At 45.1% G+C, this 24,689-nt stretch overlaps 1 protein-coding gene across 2 annotated transcripts in view; it reads right to left on the bottom strand.

Annotated features, from left to right (window-relative positions):
* The window catches only part of ANOS1 (anosmin 1), a 187,052-nt gene extending 183,390 nt beyond the window's left edge, over window positions 1–3,662 (bottom strand). Inside the window, exon 1 of one of the 2 annotated variants that reach the window (XM_023249109.2) lies at window positions 3,347–3,662. In XM_023249109.2, coding sequence (XP_023104877.2) covers window positions 3,347–3,553 — 207 coding nt within the window. In that variant the 5' untranslated portion in view covers window positions 3,554–3,662. The remainder of the gene's footprint in view (window positions 1–3,346) is intronic. The other variant, XM_023249108.2, reaches the window with a different exon arrangement.
* Window positions 3,663–24,689: the final 21,027 nt, after the last annotated feature.

A 24,689-nucleotide genomic window follows, 5' to 3' on the forward strand; every position in this document is an offset into this window, starting at 1 on the left:
ACAGGGAGCCAAGGGCTGTGCCAGATAATTCCAGAAGTCCCCAGTCACCATTCCCGCCTGCATGGATCAGCACCGAGTCCCGCGGGCTTCCGGGCCCGGGTGATAGCTACATGCCGGCAGGTGATGCCCACCAGCACCGCAGAAGCAAAGGGACCAGGTGCACCCCATCTACCCATGACCCTACGGCCTCATCACTTTCACAGGAGGCTGGAAAGTGTGTGGAATTGGGGCAGAGACCACTCAATTGCAGCCTCCTGTGTGGGCCTGATGCTCCAGGGCAGTGCCCCCAGACGCTCCAAGTCTTTGTCTACACCATGAGTGCGGAGGCTGGGTCCTTCCTAGCCCAGCCCTGGCAGCTCATGTCGTGGTTTCACGGTTCGTGAGTTTGAGCCCCTCGTCGGGCTCCATGCTGACAGTGCAGAGCCTGCTTGGGATTCTCTCTCCCTCTCTCTCTGCCCCTCTCCAGCTTGTGTGAACTTTCTCTCTCTCAAAAATAAATAAATAAACTTGAAAATATATAAATAAATAAGAGAAATGGATATTTGTGAATATGTTCTGTAGACCAGTCCTCTGCAGGCTCCTTTGCCTACTGCCTGTGGGTCTCAGTAGCCTCACCTTTCCTTCCCTTGAATGGACTGTGCCCCTTCTCACTGTGTTGTTGTTCACCTCGAGGGGGTCTTCAACTCTGTAGGGCTCTTGAGACCAGCCAGGGGGAAGCATTCACGGACTGCCTGCCCGTTTGCCATCAGAATGCATCTGTCTTACCTCTTCCTGGTGCTGACCAGGGAAAGGAAACTTGAGGGGTAGAAAGTCAGCCTGTGCATTCTGTTGTGATGGAGTTTGATTGTCAGGAAGATTTGCGAGTCTTCAACTTAGACACTTGGGCTTTGAGCCCCGACTCTGCCCACTGTCTAGCATCCTTGTAAGAACTAAATAGTGCTTGAAAAAGCACGGAACATGTTTCCTGCAGCCGGCCCTGCAGAGTTGCTTCTCTGAACCTTTTTCTGGTTTCTCAAATTGAAAAATTAAAAAGCAATTGATAGGACTGCATTCAAAACATGCAGACACATTTATGCCACGGTCAGGTCCCCTCCATCTCTAAAGTCAGCCAGTGGAGGGGCACCTGGCAGGAGCTGTTCCACAAGCCTCCTCCCACCCCGGCCTTTCCTGTTAACAAACAACACGTGCCCTGGAAAGAGCTGGAAACAGCCTGACCTGCATCCTCGCCCAATTATTTAACAAGGGGGCAGGGACAGGGAGGCTCCAGGGCTTATAAGGAGAGTGAGGTGCTGCCTTTTCAAATCTGAAGGAAGCTTAATCCGGGCAATTTAGGTAAATCAGATAGGCATTACCAGGTTAGGGTTAAACCTCCAAGAATGGCTTGGCAATTGATTGCAGAAACAGCAGCTATTAAGTCCTAACTGAGTAATTTGCAGCTTACCCCACCCCAGCTAATTAAAATGTAATCAGGATTGTCTGGCAATGTGTGTTCCGTCAGCAGTTTTTCTCCTGAAGAGAAATCATGCCAGGAGCCCACAAGAAAAGCCTTTCACGGGAATTGGCTTGATCTACACTGCTTCTTTAGCCGCTTACACTGTAAAACAAATAAATTATAGCAACTGACAATTCAATTAGAAAGAAAGAAGGAAGGAACGAAAAGATACTCTTTCTCTCCAAGAATGGGTTGCTCTGTTCTGTTTTCTGGGGCGGATTAAACCGTAGTGTACGTCGCATCTTGTCAGGAGAGGGGCTCTGGCAGGGCAGGGCGGTTTGGAAACCAGGTGGCCGGGGAGGGGCCCTCTCCAGGATGTCCGCGTCGTGTCAGCGCGGAACAGGAGAACGCGGTTTTCCCTTTCTCCACAGAGACGGGAGGACCGCAGCGGCTGCCAGTTAGTTCCTCGGAAACCCACTACGTGTTGCACGAATGCGCACTCACGCACATGCACGCTTCGCGAGCGGGTGCGACCCCTGAGGATCCCAACTTTGAGTTCTGTGCGATTCGGCGCTAGGTTCCACTAGCTCTCGGGCCACGAGGGACATCCCCCAGGCTATGGAGATTCGTCCCAAAATCCAACGTCATTGCAATCGCCTCCTCTCGCAGCTTAGTAGCCGGGGCCCCTTGGAAAGCGCCCTGAGGGAGGTGGCAGGGGCGCCCAGTTTATGTCCCAAGATCAGAGGGCTGATCTTGCAAAGATCCCGGGTCTCCTTCGGGCCTCCACAGCTTTCCTGAGGCAAGAAGGAAGGTAAAGCTTGGAACAGGTGAGCCGCTAAGGAGAGAGGCGGGAAGGCCGTGGAGAGAACGACGGCACACGAGAGAAATAAGGCGTCTGCGAGAATGATTTCAGACCGTGCGCACTCGTGTGTGTGCTGGGAACAGGAACAGGACGCGCCTCCGCAGAGTCGGCGGGCCGCGCAGATGCGTCCCCCGCACCCCGGGTTCCCACGCCGAGATCTGCGGGGACCCTTGCTACCGTGGCTCCCCGCAAGGGCCCCCGCAATCCACAGGCGTCAAAAGCGCGCTTCTCTGAACCTCCGACGTTCACCCTCATCCAAACGCACGCTCTCCCATCGTCAAGCAGAAGAAGGTCGTACGGGGCCCGGGGGAGCACCCAAACCCGGCCCTCCAAGTCCCGTGTCCCGTGCATCGCTTCCCTTACTCTGCACACTATCCGCTGGCAAGACGGAGAAGCTCCGGAGCTCCAAACTGGGGCGCGCACAGCGACCACCCCCACCCCCACCCCCGCCCCAACCCACACATTCTGGAACAGACGACCCGGCCCCAGCGCCCTGTCTGCGGCTCCAAGGGGGCTGGGGGGGGGGGGGGCGCGAGCTCCCGGCCCGCGGATGATGAAAGCGGCGCTCCGAAGAGACAAAAGTGTCGGCCCGCGGGCACCTGCGGGGCTGGGCTGCCCGCGCGGGACCCCGGGCGCGGCTGGGCGCGCCTCCCGGCCTCCCTCCCGGCGCCGGCGGCACCGAGGGCCCCGCCGCGCCCGGGACTTTGCGGGACTGGCCCGGAGCCCGGCGCGCGGAGTCGGGGGAAACTCACAAGCGCGCACACGCAGCCTCGGAATCTGCGCGGCGGCTCGCCCCCTCCCCAGACAGCGCCGCTCGTTTTCCGCCGGGAAGGGAGAGCTGGCAAGGATGCATGCTGCAGTCTCCGGTCCCTTCGGAGGCGGCGGCTGGGGACGGGGGCTCGGCAGCCCCGCTTGGAAAAAGCCACGCCGAATCGGGACGGCGGGCTCCGCGCGCCGAGCCCGGCCACAAGTTGGGGCGCCCAGGCCGGGAGGCAGGCGGCGCGCGCGCCCCCCGCCACGGCCCGCGGCGCCAGCGCGGCCGGCTCCCGTACCTGGAAGTGCTGGAAGAAGGCGGACATGCGCGTGATCTGCAAGCTGAGGCACCTGGACGAGCAGCGCGCGCGCTGGACGCTCACGGCCGACAGGGACTCGTCCAGCCGCCGAGCGGCCGCGGCGCCGGGGCCGCCCGCCAGGCAGCCCCCGCAGGCCGCCAGCCAGAGGCAGAGGGTCAGGGCCGCGCCGGGCGCCCCGGACACCATGGCTGCAGGTCGGGGGCGCGGGCGCCGGGCGCTGGCCGAGGCTCCCAGCTCCGCGCCGGGGCCGCACTGCCGGGGACACCTCGCGGCCGCCGCAACTCCGCTGGAAAGTTCAATCATTCAACTCCAGCCCCGCGCCTTCCCCGCCAACCTCCTTCCCCGCTCGGCCTCGGGGGGCGGGGTGAGGGTGACAGGCGGCCGCGCCATTGGCTGCGAGCAAAGTGAGTGACAGGGGGGCCGGGCCGAGGGCCGTGGGCTGGTCTAAGGGGCAGCGAGCCCCCGCGCTCCGAGGCTGGGCGGCGCGGACCCGGTCTCCCCCGTGCGCCCCGCTCTGGGTGGTCGGGCTCCCACGCAGGGCTCTCCGGCAGTCCGCACTCCCCCCGCCCCCCACCATCCAGGTGATAAGCCGCAGGTGTGAGCAAGCCCGGGCTTGCGAGGTAGCTGCCTTCTTGGAAAGGAGGGCCCGGGGACCCCCAAGGGCGTCCAACCGGCCCAAGGAAGGACGCAGCGCCTGGAACTTGGAGGCTTCCTCTCCAGTCTGTACCCCGGGTCCAGACTCCGCTCATACTTTCGCATATTCGAATTTCCTTTTTTGTTGTTGTTGTTGTTGTTGTTGTTGGTCCCAAATAGTGGAAAAGAACTAAGTAACAGAACTGAAATGGGCATTTCAGTGACATTTTCCTTCCTCTCCCTCCCTCCCCCATTCCTTCTTTCTTCCTCCCTTCTTCCTTCATTATAATGACCCGGGAACCCATGTGAGTACCTAGCAAGTGACATTTGTTAGACAACAGCCGCACACTGGCTGTTTCCTTGGGTGTCTGTTTTCCTGGTAAGCGCTACTCTCCCAGTGTGGTGATTCCAAACAGAAATCTTTCCCAAACCCTTCCCCATGTATCCGTCCCAAGCCTCTTGGTTCAGCCTTTGTGGCAGGAAACTGCAGCCCCCTATTTCTTGCCATCTTGCCCCGTGCTCTCTCAGCACACATGTTCTCTGTCCCCAGAGAGGGCCGTGCCGCAGAAAGAGCTGGGGCGCAACCCTAAGACACTACCTGGAACAGAATTTATGCTTCCCTGAGCTCCATGGGGAAGGGACGGCGCTCAGTCTCCTGGCTTGTAGAAGCCCCGAGAGAGGGCCGAGATGGGATCCTGCAGGCAGTGCTTGAGGCATGGGGATATTTATTTAACAGGACTGAGGCCAAAAGAGCCATGCACACCCCTTTTCAGGTGCAGACCACCTGACTGACGTCCCTGTGCCCTGACCGCTCCACATGCTGTACAGAATGGCACTCACACGTTCTAAACCCTAGGACCTCCATCGGCTCCCAACTAAGCACAGAGAGGGTCTATCTAGAGGCACTCCGCCTGCCCAAAGATACATCACAAAGTCTGATTCCTCTTCACCTAAAGCTTAGACTCTTTCCAGTATCCAACCTTCCCTCCCCACCCCTACCCCATTCTTCTGCACATTCTCCACTCTGTGATTCTGAGCTCTTCCTGCTAAATTATAATGACGACCATCTACATTATCCTACTATACCTATGATTCTTTTTCAAGTACATCACTTTTTTTTTTAATTTTTATTCACTTTTGAGAGAGAAAGAGCAGGGGAGGAGCAGAGGGGGAGGGACAGAAGATCCAAAGTGGGCTGTGCACTGACGGCAGTGAGCCCAAGGCAGGGCTCCAACTCAGAACCATGAGATCATGACCTGAGCCAAAATCAAAAGTCAGATGCCTAATGGACTGAGCCACCCAGGCACCCCTCAAGTACAGCATCTTCTGTGTATATTTCTTCACATAGTTAAGTCAGCAAGGCCAATACAATTCACTGCTTAGTGTGTTTCTCAATGAATTTTTTAAATGTTGTTTATTTATTTATTTGACAGAGAGAGCAGGGGAGGGGACAGAAACAGAAAGAGAGAGAGAATCTCAAGCAGGCTCCATGCTGTCAAGCCTGATGCAGGGCTTGAACTCACGAACCACGAGATCATAACCTGAGCCTAAATCAAGAGCCAGACGCTTAGTCGACTGAGCCACCCCGGTGCCCCTCTCAATGCATGTTTAAAAATCAGGGAATTCAAAAGTTTCTGTAGGAAGAAGTGACTTCGTGGGTGTGCACCCTGCACAACCGTACAGAGCCCCACCTTAGAAGGAGCCACACTTGGTTTAATGTTCTGTCACCATCTTGGTTTTAATTTCAAACAAGGTTTGAGTTGTGCAGCCAGCCCTATGTGTACGTTTCAGCATGACAATACTACCCTTGAGCAGGAAACGTTAAAAAATGTAGGCATGAGCTCAATGGTTTGTTTGAAAGATGCTCAGAAATGTGAATGGAAATCTTTCTCGAGTATGTTAAACACGTACTATTGACCAAGACTGAAGAAGCTAACCTTGGCGACCCCAAACTGGAAGGTATATACAGCCTCACAGCAGTAAATGGAGGTGTGACGTGTGAATACAGGATTGTCCTCAAAATCGCTCTCTCTGGGAATTGCTAAAAAAATGTCCAAAAGCTGTGGCAGAGCATTTAACTTTTAAAGTTCAACAAATACCTGGTCTCCATGGAGGCAAGGATATTATGCATGCCTACATTTTCTTATATCTTTGATTTATAACTTTGCATGTCATATCATGAAATTTATATTTTAGAAAGTGAAATACGGACGAGCATGCTGAGCTTTTAAAAACAGCATTTAAATGTTCAAAGGGATCACTGTTGTTTTTTTTTTAAGTGTGCTACTTATATGGTTTCCATAGCATATACATGTCCATGAATAAATGCATTTTATAATAAACCACAACAGAGAACATCTAGTTGGTTGAACAGAAAGCTTGGGATTAAACATGTAAGGCCACCTTATGCATATGTTAAAATTATACTTGTGGTTATATTGCTTTCTTGTTTTAGAATTATCACAGACATCTTCTGTGGCTATGCTGGCCTTTTTTAATGTTATTTATTTTAATTTTAGTTTAAAGTAACTTTTAAAAGGAAAACATTTTGGTAAAGGCAGAATAACAGTTGTAATCTAACGTTTTTTATTTTGCATACATGTGCTCAATTTACTATGCATTTCACCCTGCAACTTGGCTGGTAGGAACTCTCTAACATTTTTTTGGAAGTTTATTTATTTTGAGAGAGAGAGAGAGAGAGAGAGAGAGAGAGAGAGAGAGAGAGAGAGAGAAACGGCTCGCAAACAAGGGAGGTGCAGAGAGAAAGGGAAAGAGAGAATCCTAACCAGCCTCTGTGCTATCAGAACCCAATGTGAGGCTTGAACTTGTGAACTGGGAGATCATGGCTTGAGCCAAGCTCAAAAGTTGCATGCTTAACCGAGTGAAGCCACCCAGATGCCCCAGCAAGCTGTCTAATTTTTGATAGGACTGGTTGAGCTCTGTACGTTCATGAAGATCCACTACACGAGAGGAGAGCCATTACTGTATAGAAGGAATGACGGACAAATGGATGGGTCAAAATCGTCCAGCTACATTGGTAAGAAAGAACTTAGCATGCCTTTCCTCAAATTCAACTTGAGCCCTCCAGTCTGAATTTGGAGAATAAATGAAACTTATATTGACTTCGGTTTGACTTTCTATTCACAAAATATCCATCCAGCAAGGACAGTGGAAAAGGGTCTTAACTATTGCTATCTATGTGAACAGCGACCAACTGTGTGACCCGTCTTGGTCAGGTTCTAGAAGAAACACACAAACAAGCCCCTCATTCACAGTTTCCAAAAAGTTAGCTATGCTCTTCCTTGCAATTTATTTAGGTTATTAATTTCTTCTTCTTTACCCCTTCCTTCCTTCCTTTCTTCTTCTCCTTCTCCTTCTCCTTCTTTTTTTTTTCCTTTTTTTTTTTTTTTAACAGAGAATCAGAACCCCCTGGGAAGCTTGCTAACCGTATACTCCAACACTGGGGTAGGGCACTGGAATCTCAACTTTTTTTTTTCTTAATGTCTATTCATTTTTGAGAGAGAGAGAGAGAGAGAGAGAGAGAGAGACAAAGAGCATGAGTCAGGGAGGGGCAGAGAAAGAGGGGGACACAGAATCCAAAGCAGGTTCCAGGCTCCACGCTGTCAGCATAGAGCCTGATGTGGGGCTCAAACACACGAATCATGAGATCATAACCTGAGCTGAAGTTGTATGCTTAACCGACTGAGCCACCCACGTGCCCATGAAGCTTTGATTTCAATAACATCTATGGCTTTGTTATTTTTTAAGGTAACTTTTTTAGGTATACATGTTGATATGGATTGGACATATAAATCTCTTTCTTAATAATCACATGGCTCTACTTTTTCCAGTACATTCCAGAGGAACAACATACTGTTAGACTCATTTTTTTTCAGACTAGCAGCTTGTCTTTTCAAAAGCTTTCCAGCTGCACTTGATAGGCGTAAGCTATAAAGGAAACAAGCATAATCTTTCTCTGATATGCCCCTCCTGGATAAGCAAATAGACAACTCACTCTAAAATTGGGAAGACCATTGGGGCGCCTGGGTGGCGCAGTCGGTTGAACGTCCGACTTCAGCCAGGTCACGATCTCGCAGTCCGTGAGTTCGAGCCCGGCGTCGGGCTCTGGGCTGATGGCTCAGAGCCTGGAGCCTGTTTCCGATTCTGTGTCTCCCTCTCTCTCTGACCCTCGCCCGTTCATGCTCTGTCTCTCTCTGTCCCAAAAATAAATAAACGTTGAAAAAAAAATTTTAAATTGGGAAGACCAATACTTCAATTTGATGCCATTTATGAGGCCCCCCCATCATTGGTTATAAGTTCTAAGGGACAATGAAGTGAGGGGAGGGAACTCACATATGAGTTTAATTGCCTTCATTGATGATGTAATAACATACACCTTGTCTCAGAAACTGCAATTGACTTCTGGAAAGGAAAATGTGAGAAAACCGAGAAATAGGCCTTGTTAGACTCATTCTCACATCTACATTTGCAGGCTAAGTCCTCACAATTTTGGTAACAGGACTCTTCTAGATTCTTCCTTAACTGTGTTTTCCTTCTTCTCCAGACTCTATCCCTTCTGCTTAGCTCGGAACTGCATGATCCAGGGGATACCAAGAGCTCTGACGAGGAAAAGATAGCGACATGGGCAGCGTGGGATGCCGTTAAAAACTGAATGGAAAAATATCAGATTTCCATCTTTTGTAATACGATTTCAGGCAAGAATGGGTTGAACCTCTGTGGTACTGTTTGCTGCCCTGGTCCCTGATGGCCAATTCCATCCTTTTGCAAATGAAAATAACTTTTTGTGTAGGGCCATTGGATATACTATGCTTTGCAGAAGAAGACACATTCAGTTGCAATCATCTGTGGGTGATGTTTTTTTTTTTTTTTTTTTTTTTTTTTTTTTAATTATCGTGCAATGTAGATATCCCATTGGGGATAAATTAGCATATGACACATTTCTTCTTAGGCAAGATTATAAAAATTCAGTTACTGCATATACAGGTTTGAAGGTACTAATTCTATTAATTACCTAAACTGCTTTTGGTTTTGTGCAGTTGAAGAATAGTTTAATGAGACTCCTAAAATTTGGGGACAAAATATACAAAAGGATTATCACATAACATGATTTCAAGCTACTACGTCTTTACCCGAGTTTGCCTTCCCTCAGCCCTCCTTTTCCCCAAAGTCACCATCAATCTATCACGTAGTATTAAGTTTGATACCCGTTATGTAGGCATGCGAAGAGCCTATTCAGTCATTACTAAAATTAAAATAACCACTGAAAAATAAAATGTGTGCATTTTCATGCGTCAAGGATCAATTGTATGGTGACTGTGACATTCAACTGTGAATGCTTTTTCCCTCCCAGCACCTACCACCAGAAGTTTTTAGCGTTAGCACATTTAATGGCCTCTGCTGGTTTTATTGTCTTACTGAGCATAGTGCCTGCTGAACCATGCGGTTTGGAAACCATGGGGTTTGGACAACGAGTGTTTTCAAAGGATGTTCAAAGCCAGTAAAGCTGAAATCTTGTCCCAGTGACCGGGCAATGGACTGATTTTAGCCTAATTCTAACATCATCTCATATGTAAGCAGTGGATATTGAAAAACATACAGATAGCCATGAAGTGTGTGCTACTTAACAGTCAAATGCAGGAGACCACTGAAAATATAAAGAGTAACTTGTGTATCTCTGGCTCTAGACATGAACAAAACATGACTGGTTTGCTACCAAACTTCTATTTTCAGAAGCATAAGCCATTACAAGAAATCAAATTTATATCATTTTTACCAAATCTTTAATGATATAACTTTATTTATTTTTTTTTAATTTTTTTTTCTACTTTTATTTATTTTTGGGACAGAGAGAGACAGAGCATGAACGCGGGAGGGGCAGAGAGAGAGGGAGACACAGAATCAGAAACAGGCTCCAGGCTCTGAGCCATCAGCGCAGAGCCTGACGCGGGGCTCGAACTCACGGACCGCGAGATCGTGACCTGGCTGAAGTCGGATGCTTAACCGACCAAGCCACCCAGGCGCCCCAATGATATAACTTTAAAAACCTCATTTTTCCTCTTCCGACTGGCCTAGTTATCTATCATGTGAAATAATGAATTTTCCAGTAAAATTCATACTTAAAATTGTGTAAAATCACACTTTTTTAAGCTTTCATAAAAGGAAGTTCAAATAAACAATCATACTTTATTCTGTTCTGTTCATGAAAAGAAACCTATGTATTCTGTTTAAAGATGTTAGTGGGTTTTTCTTCTTTGATCTTTCAAGCCCATTGAAATTTACATTGAGCCATTGTAAAGACCATAGATTTGGAGAGCTCTGAAAATTGAAAAAGGCAGCTTTTAACAGGAAACAGCGCCACATGCTGGCCACATTCATAAAATGCGGCCACCGTCCTTCATCTGTGATAACCTACTATTATTAGGACTAAATGGTCAACTCTAGAGCATGAACCTCACTGGGAAAATCATGCAGTGTTCTCAGTTAATACCAACTAGATTAATTGTAGTGTGGATTTAAACACAGGAAGACCTTCCTGTATAAATGCAGTCACGCTGAACTAAATGACAGGAATGAGTACTGTAGTCTTCAAATGAATTTTTTTCTTAGCTTCTGAACACTTTTCAACTTCTTCACTACAACACTGAACGACAATGGCCGACTGTGTGTGTGAGTTGCATTCAAAGAAGCTTCTGTTGAGAACACCTTTGCAACTTACACACTGCTTGCTTCTTAAGATTCACAAAATACCATGGGACGCCTGAGAAGCTCAGTCACATCTGACACTTGATCTCAGCTGAGGTCATGATCTCACAGTCTGTGGGTTGGAGCCCTGCATCAGGCTCTGCATTGATGGCACAGAGCCTGCTTAGGCTTCTATATCCTTAACTCTGCCCCTCCCCTGCTTGTGCTCTGTGTCTCTCTCGAGATAAATAAATAAACTCTTAAAAAAGAGATTCACAAAATATGAGAATATATGAATAAAATTCACCCCCAGTGGAAACTAATGCAAAGAAAATTGGCAAGCTTTATCTACAGTGTCAGCAAAAACAAAGAAGACCAAAGAAATGCCTTTCAATGCTCACGGACCATTTTAGACAAGATGAACCAAGAGTCAAGAGATTAAGATAAACACATTTAAGAACAAGAGAGAAGTACTGTGTCACCCTGGCAATATGTGAATTGATGAGTGAAGCAGCTAAGGCATGAATTGGTACACCTCTGCATCCGCAGGGGTTTGGGAGAAAAAAGCATCCCTTAGGACTGAAACAGAACAAAAACAAAAACAAAGTTTTGGTTCACTTCTGGGATTTTTCTACAGTGGCTATCTGGCTCCAGCTGGAGAATATTCTGCTCTCTAATTGAATTTTGGGCACTTCAAGGAATTAGAAATCAAAGGTCATTCCCTTCCCTCCTCTTCTCCATGCTGCTGCTTCTGGAGTTGCTAAGGCCCACCCCTTCCTCACACACTCACACACCCTTCCACACAAAATGTTGCCTTCGAGTTCCAGAGAAGGCCTGCCAAGGCCAGGACTCCCTTTGCTCTCTTTCCTCGGCAATCTGTGTTTCCTGGAGCACAGATGGACAACAGGCGTCAAAGATGGTAACTGGAATTGTCCTGTTGCTTCCGTGGGATTCCGACTGGGAATGTTTTTCCCATGGTCCTTCGGGACACTGCACCACCATGTAGAGAAAGTACTCAATGACACTGTCACAAGTTCTCTGTTCAATAAGAACTTAGGTGAAGGAGCCAGCCTGTGTTCAACCCCTTTCTTTTTCTTCTGCCACAAACAATTCTTGGCTACTATTCTGGATGATGATAGTTGGGTAGCATTCATCTGGGAGAAATTTATCTTCAACATCTCGATATTCATAATATTTCTCATCTGTGTGAGGACCGTGTTAGCAGAGATGTTCAGTTGAGGGCATCATACAGGCTGACGTGTTCCTGCATCACGGATATGTAATAAGCCAGAGAATGAACAAGACCAGAGCTGGCTCACTCACATTAGCAGTGGTCACTACAGAAATTACTGCTTCCTGGCCTTATGCACCATGGAAGAAATGAAGAGAAATAAGGCTTTTCCTGTTTTCGAAGAATAAGGAGCACATTTTTTATTGTTTATTTAATACCAAAGACTATTTGCCCGAGATGGAGGTTTTGTCCCCCCTGCCACCACCACCGATCAAGTGACATTATAACTAGATCTGCAAACATGTTTAAATTATGACTTTATCATAATTGCCTACTCAGATCCTAAGGGATTATATAAGAAATGATACCATTTGAAGACCAGAAGAGTGAAGAACACCATTTTGGAATCGCCCCAGTGTTGAATTTGGAATCCCCCCAGCTGTAGCAATGAGGGATGTGTCTCCTATGCAAATTCCCTCACTTCTGTACATCTAATCTTCCCCATGTAAAATAGAGATCTTAGGAGAAACCAACCCCCTGGATTATTTTGAGATAATCTTTCAAAAGGACTAGGTACAGACCTTCAATAAATAATGAGTGCTCGAATGAGGCAGGGTAGATATAGCATTTACAGCATTAACCAATGGATTTATATGTCTGGTTTTCATTTTTAACTACCCTTCTGTTTAGTATAAACTTTGTATCAGGGCTTCTTAACTGTGGCACTATTGCCATTTGGGGCCAGGTGATTTGTGGTGGGGAGCTATGCTGTGCCATGAGGAGCCTAGCTGACTGTCACCCAGTAGAAGCCAGTAGCATCCCACCCATCCCCAACAATCATAACGAACAAAAATGTCTCCAGATAGAACCATGTGTACCCTGAGAGTCAAAACCGCTCCCAGTTGAGAACCCCTGATTAGGGCAAGCATCCTGTAGTTTACAAGAGTCTATTCCCTTTAAAGGAAAGAGAAAAATGATGTTTGGATGACTTCTGTAGTGGGCATTACTTTCTGAACATGAAAACCAAGTCTACTTTACAAAATGATTCACCGAAACAGCTTATTTGACAAAAATGGTGTTGGTGAGATATGAATGAGGACAGACTAAAGAGGAAAGCAAATACCCAGGGAAACCACTATCTGCTTCTCCAGAGTATTCAAGGCAAGTGCTTCAACTTAGAGTATTCTCCAAAAAGAACTCACAGTAGAGGTGAACACAAGAGCTACTATTGACACCTGGGCAAACATTCTACCTGATTTTAAACATTTTCTTTAAGACTAGTCAGTGTTTGCTATATAAAATTCAATGGTGGGAGTTAATTCTACATTTTTTCCCACTTAACTCTTTAAAAACATTTTTTAACGTTTATTTATTTTTGAGAGAGAGAGGCAGAGTGCAAGCAGAGGACAGGCAGAGGGAGAGGGAGACACAGAATCCGAAGCAGGCTCCAGGCTCTGAGCTGTCAGCACAGAGCCTGACGTGGGGCTTGAACTCATGAACCACAAGATCATGACCTGAGCTGAAGTCAGTCACTTAAGTGACTGAGCCACCCAGGTGTCCCTTACTTAACTCTTTTTTAGTCATTGTTAAGGTAAATATATATAAAATAGAGTTAATTTACAGAAAATAAAATACACAGATTTTTAAAGAGACAATTGAGGGGGTACCTGGGTGGCTCAGTCAGTTGGGTATCCAACTCTTGATTTCAGCTCAGGTCATGATCCCAAGGTCATGGGATCAAGCCCCGTGTCAGGCTCCATGCTGAGTGTGGGGTCTACTTAAGATTCTCTCTCTCCTTCTGCCCCCTACCCTGCTCGCACTTTGTCTCTGTGTCAATAAAACAAAATAAAATGAAAAGGGGACAATGGATGGGTCTTAACAAATTCTGCAGTTGTGTAACTGGCAATACAGTTGTGCTACAGAACGCTTCTGTCGTCACAAACAGTTTTCTCATGTCTGCATTAAACTCCTTTGCTCACCCCAGCCTCTGGCAACCCAAGATGTGACTTTTGTCTCTTCCAGAATGTCCTGTAAATGCGATCATATGGGATGAAGCTTGGGGTCTGGCTTTTTTGTACTTAGCGTAATGCTCCTGAGTTCTACATATCTCATGCCAAAAGAGTTCGTTCCTTTATTCGTACTAGTTGTTTTTGAAAGTATGGTATGGAAGTTCACTCATAGCATTAGAGTTATCTGAAATTACAGAAACCTGAAACAAATGGGAATTCTTCACAGCACGTTCTCCTCTCTGCTTCCCAGCAAGCATTTCGGCCGACTGAAAGCAGCAAGCCTGGTTACAGCTGCATCCAGGGAAGGGCAGCCAAGGGCAGGGAGGCACCAACATTTGACACCAGGGGCACACAGCTGGAACTGGGTCTGAAGCTCTGTCCCAGGTGAAGCAGCTTCAAGCCCAAAGCTTCAGAAGGCAATACTGATTTACCCCACAGAAAAAAACCTGAATTAGGCCCAGGGAAGTGGGGATGAAGAGCTCAAACCATGATCTAACATGAGAGAACAGATCAGGAGTCAGATCAAAGATGAATCCAGGGGGCACCTGGGTGGCTCAGTCAGTTAAGCGTCCGGCTGGAGATTTCAGCTCAGCTTATGATCTCACAGTTCGTGGGAATGAGTCCTGCACTGGGCTCTGTGCTAATGTCACATAGCCTACTTAGCATTCTCTGTCTCCCTCTCTCTCCCTCTCTGCCCCTTCCACATTCATGCTCTTTCCCTCTCTTCCTCTCTCTCAAAAATAAAGAAACATTAAAAAAAAAGATGAATTCAGGACTAGAGAAATATTTCGTAAATAAAACCCAGAACACATTAACTAAAAACAAAAATAAAACATTGATCTATTCAGCTATATTAAAATTAAGACACCTTGTTCATCTGAAACATCTCAAAGAAAGAAAAGAGACTCATTACAGAGTAGAAGAAAATATTTTCACGGTATGCACGTCTGACAAAATATTAGAATGATGACTAGAGCATGAATTCCTACAAATCATTAGGAAAACACAGCACAAATAGATCAACAGAAAAATAAGCAAAAGCTTTCAACAGACATGGACCGATGAAGAAACACATATTTCTAAAAGACATATAAAGAAACGTTAGGCATCATTGGTGGTCAGGAAAAGAATACCTAAAGTAAGGCCAGAGTTCTTTCACATCCTTTCTCTTGGCTAAAGTGTGTGACCAAGTGTAATTCGGAGAGTAGGAGGCTCCATCGCACCTTTAAAAAAAATTTTTTTTAAACATTTATTTATTTTTGACAGAGAGAAGCAGAGCATGAACAGAGGAGGGGCAGAGAGGGAGACACAGAATCTGAAGCAGGCTCCAGGCTCTGAGCCATCAGCACAGAGCCCGATGCATGGCTCGAACTCAAGAACCGCAAGATCATGACCTGACCTGAAGTCAGACACTTAACCAACTGAGCCACCCAGGTGCCCCCACACCTTTTATACATTGGCGGTGGGGGCGTAAATAATGCCATCACTCTGCAAAAGGGTCAGGCATCATTTCTAAACAACTGATCAATCCCATGGCCAATGACTCCTCAATTCTACATCCATGCAGCCCAAGGGAAGCTACTGCATGTATATCGTACAAATCATGGAGAAGCGTGTTCGCAACAGGACAGCTCATGTTATCAAGACCTCGCAACCAACAAAATGTGTATCAGTGGGAGAGAAGATGCATAAACTGTGAGGTATTCCCATAATGAAATAGTGAACAGCTGTCAAAATAAATTAATTACCAAGATGTATATGTTAAAGATCAACCTTGGAACAGGACCAAGAATAAAACAAGCAGGGGAGACATGCCAACAGAGTACATATGGCACAATATCCCTGTTAGGGAGTTAAAGATAACTAGAATAAAAAATATATTTATTAGTGAGCATATACAGGCAATAAATAAATTTTAAAAATAAAAGGAAATAGGTGACATAGATGGCAGGATCATGGCAGACAAAGCAGGAGGGATTTGCTGGTGTGTCTTAACACTATTAACAATAATGAATTAGGGGCGCCCGGGTGGCTCAGTCGGTTGGGCGGCCGACTTCGGCTCAGGTCATGATCTCGCGGTCTGTGAGTTCAAGCCCCGCGTTAGGCTCTGGGCTGACAGCTCAGAGCCTGGAGCCTGTTTCAGATTCTGTGTCTCCCTCTCTCTGACCCTCCGCCGTTCATGCTCTGTCTCTCTCTGTCTCAAAAATAAATAAACGTTAAAAAAAAAACAATAATGAATTAAACAGCTAGTTGACTATGTAAAATGGGCTATCGCCAGAACAATGGTCAAAATGTGATGAGCCAGGAATTATAATTTATCCAACTCTATGTTCCTGAAATTTAATAAAAAAATAGAATGAAGTGAAAAAAAAAAAAAAAAACCAGTGCCAGACACTATGCATTCATTTGAGCAACATTTCAAGGTCCAGGGCTTCTACACAACATTTAACGAATTCTTTGTTGAAAGAATGAAAAGAATGAACCAAAGAGCAATTTTTCTGGATGCAAAATCAGAGAAGAATAGGGTTTAGCAATTGAATGTTATTCTTGGGAATAATAAGCAAGAAAAGATAGTGTTCAAAAGTTGACCTTGAGAGTGAAATAGCTCCAGAATCTGTAGAACTGGTTTGAATCCTTAGTAAACAACAGGTCACTGTTAGAAAAGACTAGAAGGTAAGAAATAGAAGAGAGGGGATGGGCTTAGCAGGAAACTAGAAGAACAACATGGTTTAGACACCCAGCATCTGGAGTTCACTGTCAACAATATGGTCTTCTATGGGCCCATGGCTACCTACCGATGGGGGACATTTTGCTTGTCAGGTCTTCACTCTTCACTCTCCCAGCAGATAAAGATTTGAGGATCGCCCTATACAGATGATATTCAAAACCATGGGCTGAATGAGATCATATGGGGAGCAAGCATGAGTCATACATGAGAGGGGCTACAAGAAGACAGAGGGATTAAAAGAACGTCACAAACCTGAAAGTTAGTTACTACAGGAATGTAGCCTTCCTCAGATGCATGAGTTTGATGTAAGTTTTGATTAATGTAATATTAGGAAAAGTTATATGCTCCTAACATGCGTCTATACTAGATATAAACTAACTTAATCGACATCTTTAGCTCCATCCGTCATTTGAGGTCTTTGTGCTACTCTCACAGTTTTGAATTGTTTTCTCTATGTGTACCCATGCAGACAAGATACATCAGCTACAGGTGCTTTTGTTTTCCTGCTTTATGTCATTTGGATCACTGCTGCTCAATGCTGGTGACAATCAGTAATTTAAAAAAAGGCAAATGCCCAGACCCTCACACCTGACGTCTTCATTTACTTGGTCTTGGGTGGCTTAGGAATCAGTATTTTTAATTTATTTTATTTTATTTTTTTTTAATTTTTTTTTCAACGTTTATTTATTTTTGGGACAGAGAGAGACAGAGCATGAACGGGGGAGGGGCAGAGAGAGAGGGAGACACAGAATCGGAAACAGGCTCCAGGCTCTGAGCCATCAGCCCAGAGCCCGACGCGGGGCTCGAACTCACGGACCGCGAGATCGTGACCTGGCTGAAGTCGGACGCTTAACCGACTGCACCACCCAGGAGCCCCTTTAATTTATTTTTATTTTTTAAAAATGTTTATTTATTTTTGAGAAAGCATGAGTGGGGGAGGGGCAGGAGGAGGGGGGATAGACGATCCAAAGGGGGCTCTGCACTGTCAGCACAGAGCCCAACGCAGGGCTTGAATTCACAAACCGGTGAGATCGCGACCTGAGCCAAAGTTGGGCGCTTAACTGACTGAGCCAGCCAGGTGCTCCAGGAATCAGTATTTTGTAAAGCATATAGGTGATTCAGATGCCACCCTAGTTGAGAATCAAGAATATTTGTCCCTAAGTTCAAACTATGTTTTTGGGAGAAACAATATGAATTTGATGAAAATTTACCAACCCACATCAGCCCTCCTGATATTCCAGACAGATCATTCTTTGCTGTGGAAGCCATCTGGTGCAGGTAAATGTTCAAAAGCATGCCACTAACCCCTCCCACCAGTGGGACAAACAACAGTGTCTCCAGACATTGCCCTGTGTTCCTTGTGGGACAAAAATGCTAGCCTCACAAACTACTTGTGTAGCCGGTTCTCATGTTACAATATCCAAGTAGTACTTTAGTTCTAAGAAGAACCAAAAAAATAAACATATTCTTCAGTTAAAGCACCGATATGTATGTAATCATGTGAAAGAGAGAGACAGGCAGACAGTATTGTTAAATGATGTTCTGGATGACATTTTTAATTCAAAATTAACCAACAACAAAGTTTTCCATTTCTTTAAGTTTGCATTTCTAGATCTCCACCTCTACCCAGCCTTCAGCCCACTCCCTTTTCAAACAGCTTCAAGAAGCCTTACGTCTTGTAAAGATGACCCCCCCACCTCCTCTCCCAGGAAGGCTGTAAACAGCCCCACATGCCCCCACCTCACTACCAGCTAAAGCTTCCTTGGCCCCCTCCCAACAAACTGCCATGTACTGGCTTTTTCACCTCCGTCAGCTACCAGAAGGAGCCCACCGGGAGGGAGGAATGAATATAGCATTGCTTCTCCATCCGCTAGCCTTCTCTTCTGCCAGGTAGAAGGGAAATACAATTCAACAGGTTTCTTTGTTTCTCATGTGCTCCCCTGCCCCTCCCACAGGCCCGTGATTTTGTGCTTTACCTCTCTAGCAACAAGTTAAATAATATCCTTCCATTCAGTGACCCTCTGAGCCTCTTACTATGTTTCAAGCAAAGATCTAGTGACTCTTGAGTCTCTTACTATGTTTCCACCAACGTCCTAGACATTAGGACACAATAATGGACAAATCCAGTCTCCGCTCTCGTGGAGGTTACTTATTAATAGGCAGAGGCGTCCACGTTGTCTAGATAACAGTTGCCCTACGGTTTGCATTTTCCTATCGTGTGAGCGCCTCTTTTAAGCAAACACTGAACTCATGAGTTCTGTAGTTCCAAAGAATGCTAAGGATGAGCTTTTGAAATGTGGAACTTGCCTACCCAGGTACCTGAATGCAAGTGGGTGCTGTCACTGGTCTGCTGGCAGCATTTTGATTCTGCACTTCATCTTGAGAGGTTGACAAGCATTATTGACGTCACGTTGAAGAAGTTCAGAAGCGATGAATTTTTTAACACCAACTGCAGGCCACTCAACAGCCCCGAAAGTGAGCTGCGGGTCCCGTGTCATTGGTGTCTACGTGGCACTGGGCCAGTCTGGGCGTCGTTGCTGAATTGAATGCCGTCTCACAGAAGAAGGGGCCTTTGGGGCCGTGTGCATTGGTGAGCCATGTGACTCAATCACAGCTCAATGCTGGAAGCCATCTAAATGGCAAGCTTCCAACATGAGTGAGATAAAACAGCATTCACCATGTCAGAGCTGTGAGAATGGCCTTGGGTTCTGCCCACGTTGGGATGTGCCACAGTAGACACTGCTAGGTTTCAGCTTAGCCAAGCCATTTGTGAACCAGGCCCTTGGCATTTAGGGGTACGTCTGGGAACAAAGGGCACCACTGAGCCAGATGCTTTGCTTCATGGGGGACAATGACACATCAAGTCACTGCGGCAGGCAGAGAGATGCTCTGGGGCCGGGGCAGCGGCCTTCCTGAACAGCCCACTTCAGTCGGACAACAAGACGTGCTGGGTCCTTCCCACCCTGTCAGTCACTGAGTTAGAACCGACGCACCCTGAAATGGGAGTATTGGGCAGAAAAGTCACAAGGGCTCTGCAGGTCAGGTGTTCAGCCTTGACAAGCAACCGTGACAGCCGCTTCTGGGTGGAAGTTACCATCTTTGGCCAGAGGCTCCAATTGGCAAATCATCAGACATAAAGAACATAATTGAAATGGGGTGTGAGTGTCAGGAGACCCCCCAAATACCAGTAATTCTCTGCATATGGCTCTTCGTGGTGGGGAGATTTGCCTCCGGCGCTGATGGAACAGGGGAGCAGAGGCAATACGTATGCCAGCTCCTGCTACGTGTTCACAGGTACATGCAACAAAAGCAGCACCTACACTGACAGAGAGTCACTCAACATGCCGCTGGAAACCTCATCCCCAAAAAAGTCAGTTGAATTGGGCTGCTCCCTCACCGCAAGGACAAGGCAGCATGGTAACCTGGGAGCCAGCATTCAACACAGCCATACCAGTTGGACTCTGTCCCCCACCCAGAGTTCCCCAGCTCAGCTGGACAGTGGCACATGGCCTTTAACTCTGCCTGGGGACAGGGAGACCTTGTCCCCAATCCTAATGATCTTCCTGTTCCAGCCACAAGGCTGAGGGATGGAATTATGGAGAGAGAGAAAGAGCAGATTCAAAGCAGGAGGTAAAGCACATTTATTTCTGCTTTCAAATGCCTGGGAGACGCTTATGTATTCGGTTAAGCACAGAGTTTATTTTTCCTCATCATTGAATTATCTACTGTTGGAAGTCAGGAAACTTTTGTTACAAATCAGCCCGAAGCTTCTTGCAAACTCAAGTCGAAAGCCTGAACAGTAGTCCAATGAGATGTGCAGAGTCGTTACTTTCGAACATGACCTTCAAATACTCCTCAGCTATACTTTGTGGAAACATATGATTACTCTTGCCACCTGGTTACAGCTTGGATGGGTTTTCTGTCTCTAGGCTGAATGTGTTGCAATTATTTATTTCCAATCTCACGTGATTTCCAGAAGATATTTTAAAAGTGATTCTAGAACTGTCATTTCAGATGTTACAATTACATCCACTGACTCTATTGACTTTTATTTTTTGTGCTAAATGACTAGCCTAGCAAATGTGAAATTTAAGTGAAAAATAAATTGTAGATTCAAAATAAAGTAATGAAGCTGAAGATATAAAGATGTTGGGAGATCATCATTAGCTGGGTTTGTGGGACTTGTGCACACAATAACATGACTGACGAGGAAAGCATAACATAGAATGCATGGTATATGGTTATAGCTGCAAAATGTGAGACCTGTCTTTATATCTATTTACAAAGTTCTACTAGATGGCTTAAACATTTTGAGTTTGGTGACTGTTACCTATCTCGCCGTATTAAAAACCTCTGTCCTTACATAGCTATTCACTATTTCTGTCCCCATTAAAATTGGTATGATATTTTAAGAAAAAATTACAAGATGTGGTTTTCCTGCTCTGTATGTTGTGTTCTCTATGAATGATCAAGTACTTGCTCATATCTTCTAAAAATATACTAGGGGTGCCTTGGTGGCTCAGTTGGTCAAGCGTCTGACCAGGTCATGGACTCAGGTCCTTAGACTCAGGTCATGACCTCGTGGTTCATGAGTTTGAGCCCCGCTTTGGGCTCTGTCAGCACAGAGCCTGACACGGGGCTCAATCCCACAAACCATGGGATCATGACCTGAGCTGAGACCAAGAGTCAGACACTTAACTAAGCCCTCCAGGCACCCTAGAATGACAGTGAAGTATTAATTGGAAGTTTCACAAATGTTAGCATTTTCCCAGAGGGTTCAGCACCCTCTCATTTGACTTGATTTTTGCTAAGAAGTCCTAGGTCGTTATATTACCTGGATTTTGGTACTTTAGGATTTAATATTAACTAGACTGCAAAAGAAATATTGTTCTGTGAGTCTTACAGATGAAGAAATGAAGGCTCAGAAATTAGGCAACTTGCCCAATGCATCCAGTAAGTGTGGAACTCGTTCCAAACCCAGGTTCAGCTACATGCATTTTGCATTAGACATCCTTGCAGACACCAGAAATGAACAAAAGGATCTAGTGGAAAGAAGAGACAAATGGAAAGGAAGAATAAATTCACCCATGGCTTCCTCTGTAATGACGTGAAGTTAAAGGCTACTACTAAAACCTTACACAGAAGTAAAAGATTTGTAAGTAAAAAGTAACACTAAGAAGAACGATATTATCCCAGTGAACAAAGGATATGCAAAGGATCACACTAGTCAGAAGATTAAGTGACTACAGGTCAGAAGTCAAGAGGAGACATTGCTGGCCAGCTTAAAATGTCTAGAAACACTGATTCCCAGACAGACAGATGGCCAGCACATATGGCCACATTCTCGTCTATGGAGCAGAGGTCAGGAAATTTTACAGGTGATCCAGGAGTCTAAATTAGGGGTCAGCAGATTATACCCCAAGGGCCAAATATCCTGCCTATTTCCTGTTTCTGTAAATAAAGTTTTATTGGAACACAGCCACTCCCATACATTTGTGTAATATCTACAGGTGCGTTCACACTACAGGACAGATTTAAGTACTTGTAACAGAAACCTTTTGATCAACCAAACTTAATATATTCACTACCTGGGCCTTTTGCCAACACTGGTATAAAACACAGACCAATTGTTGGGCAAATATCATTCTTCTTCTTCTTCTTTTTTTGGTTCTGCCTAGTTGTTTGTCTTACATTTTTTAAAAGGTTTTAACTTTAATTCCAGGATGGTTGACATTATATTAGTATTTCATCCTTCCCCTCCCCTTATCCACCTTCCCTCTGGTAACCATTAGGTTTTTTTCTCTATAGTTAAGAGTCTGTTTCTTGGTTTGCCTCTCTCTCTCCTTTTTCCTTTGCTCATTTGTTTTGTTTCTTCAATTCCACCTATGAGTGAAATCATATGGTATTTGTCTTTCACTGACTTATTTCACTTAGCATAATACTCTCTAGCTCCATCCACATTGTTGCAAATGACAAGGTTCTATACTTTTTATGGCCAAATAATATTTCATTGTGTGCACGCGCACACACACACACACACACACCCCACATCTTCTTTATCCATTCATCTATTGAGGGTCACTTGGGCTGCTTCCATATCTTGGCTACTGTAAATAATGCTGCAATTAACATTGGGGTGCATGTATCCTTTGAATAAAGTCTTTTGAATTATTTGGGTAAATACCTAGTAGTGTGATTGCTTGATGATATGGTAAGTCTGTTTTTAACTTTTTAGGAAACTCATACTATTTTCCAGAGTGGTTGCACCAGTTTGCATTCCCACCAACAGTGCAGGAGGGTGCCTTTTTCTCCACATCCTCAATAACAATTGTTGTTTCTTGTGTTTGTTTGTTTGTTTGTTTGTTTGTTTGTTTTTTGCCATTCTGACAGATGTGAGGTAATATCTCACTATAGTTTTGATTTGCATTGCCCTGATGATAAGTGATGTTGAGCATCTTTTCATGTGTTTGCTGACAATCTATGGGTCTTCTTTGGAGAAATTTCTGTTCATATTTTCCGTCGATTTTTAATTGGATTATCTGTGAGGGGTTTTTTTTTGGTGTTGAGTGTTAAGTTCTTTATATTTTTTTGATTCTAGCCTTTTATTGGATATGCCATTTGTAAATATCTTGTCTCATTCAATAGGTTGCCTTTTACATACTGTCTATAGAAACTCTAAAGGCTCCACCAAGAAACTGCCAGAACTGATAAATGAATCAGTAAAGTCACAGGATACAAAATCAATGCACAGAAATCTGTGGCATTCCTATACACTAATATTGAAGCAACAGAAAGTGAAATTAAGAAAATGATCCTATTTAGGGGTGCCTGGGTGTCTCAGTCGGTTAAGCATCCAACTTTGGCTCAGGTCATGATCTCGCAGTTTGTGAGTTTGAGCCCCATGTTGGGCTCTGTGCTGACAGCTCAGAGCCTGGAGCCTGTTTCAGATTCTGTGTCTACCTCTCTCTGACCCTCCTCCATTCATGCTCTGTCTCTCTCTCTGTCTCAAAAATAAATAAATGTTAAAAAAAAATTTTTTTAAAGAAAATTATCCTATTTACAACTTCACCAAAAACAATAAAATAGGAATAAACTAAATCAAAGAGATGAAAAACCTGTAGTCTGAAAACCATAAAACATTGATGAAATCAGAAATTCAAGACCATGCAAAGAAGTGGAAAGATATTCCATGTTCATGGAATTGGAAGAACAAATACTGTTAAAATGTCTACACTACCCAAAGCACTCTACCGATTTAATGCAATCCCTATCAAAATACCAACAGCATTTGTTTACAGAATTAGAACAAGCAATCTTCAAATCTGTATAGAACCATAAAAGACCCCAAATAGCCAAAGCAACCTTGAAAGAGAAATGCAAAGCTGGAGGCATCACAATTCTAGACTTCAAGTTATATGACAAAGCTGTAGTCATCAAAACAGTATGATACTGGCACAAAAACAGATGCATAGATCAATGGAATGGAAGTAGAAAACCCAGAAGTAAACCCATAACTATATGGTCAGTTAATCTTCAACAAAGGAGGAATGAATATGCAATGAGAAAAAGACAGTCTCTTCAACAAATGGTATTGGGAAAACTGGACAGCTACATGCAAAAAAAATGAAATTGGACCACTTTTGTACACCATACACAAAAATAAACTCAAAATGGATTAAAGATCTAAATATGAGACTTGAAACCATAAAAATCCTAGAAGAGTACACAGGCAGTAATTATTCTGACATCAGCCCTAGCAACATTTTTCTAGATATATCTCCCAAGGCAAGGGAAACAAAAGCAAACATAAACTATTGGGAATATATCAAATGAAAAGCTTTTGCACAGCAAAGGAAACAATCAACAAAACTAAAAGAATGAATAGCGTTCTTAATGTCACCAAACCACTTGGTCCACCTCTTGTCTGTGTACTGTTGCCCTAGTTTTTACAACCATATCCTTTTGCATGGATCCCTGACACTCTCCTTTCTGTTTACTACTTCAGTAGCTTTCTAGAGG

The sequence above is a fragment of the Felis catus genome, chromosome X (assembly GCF_018350175.1).
Source record: "Felis catus isolate Fca126 chromosome X, F.catus_Fca126_mat1.0, whole genome shotgun sequence".
Lineage (NCBI taxonomy): Eukaryota > Metazoa > Chordata > Mammalia > Carnivora > Felidae > Felis > Felis catus.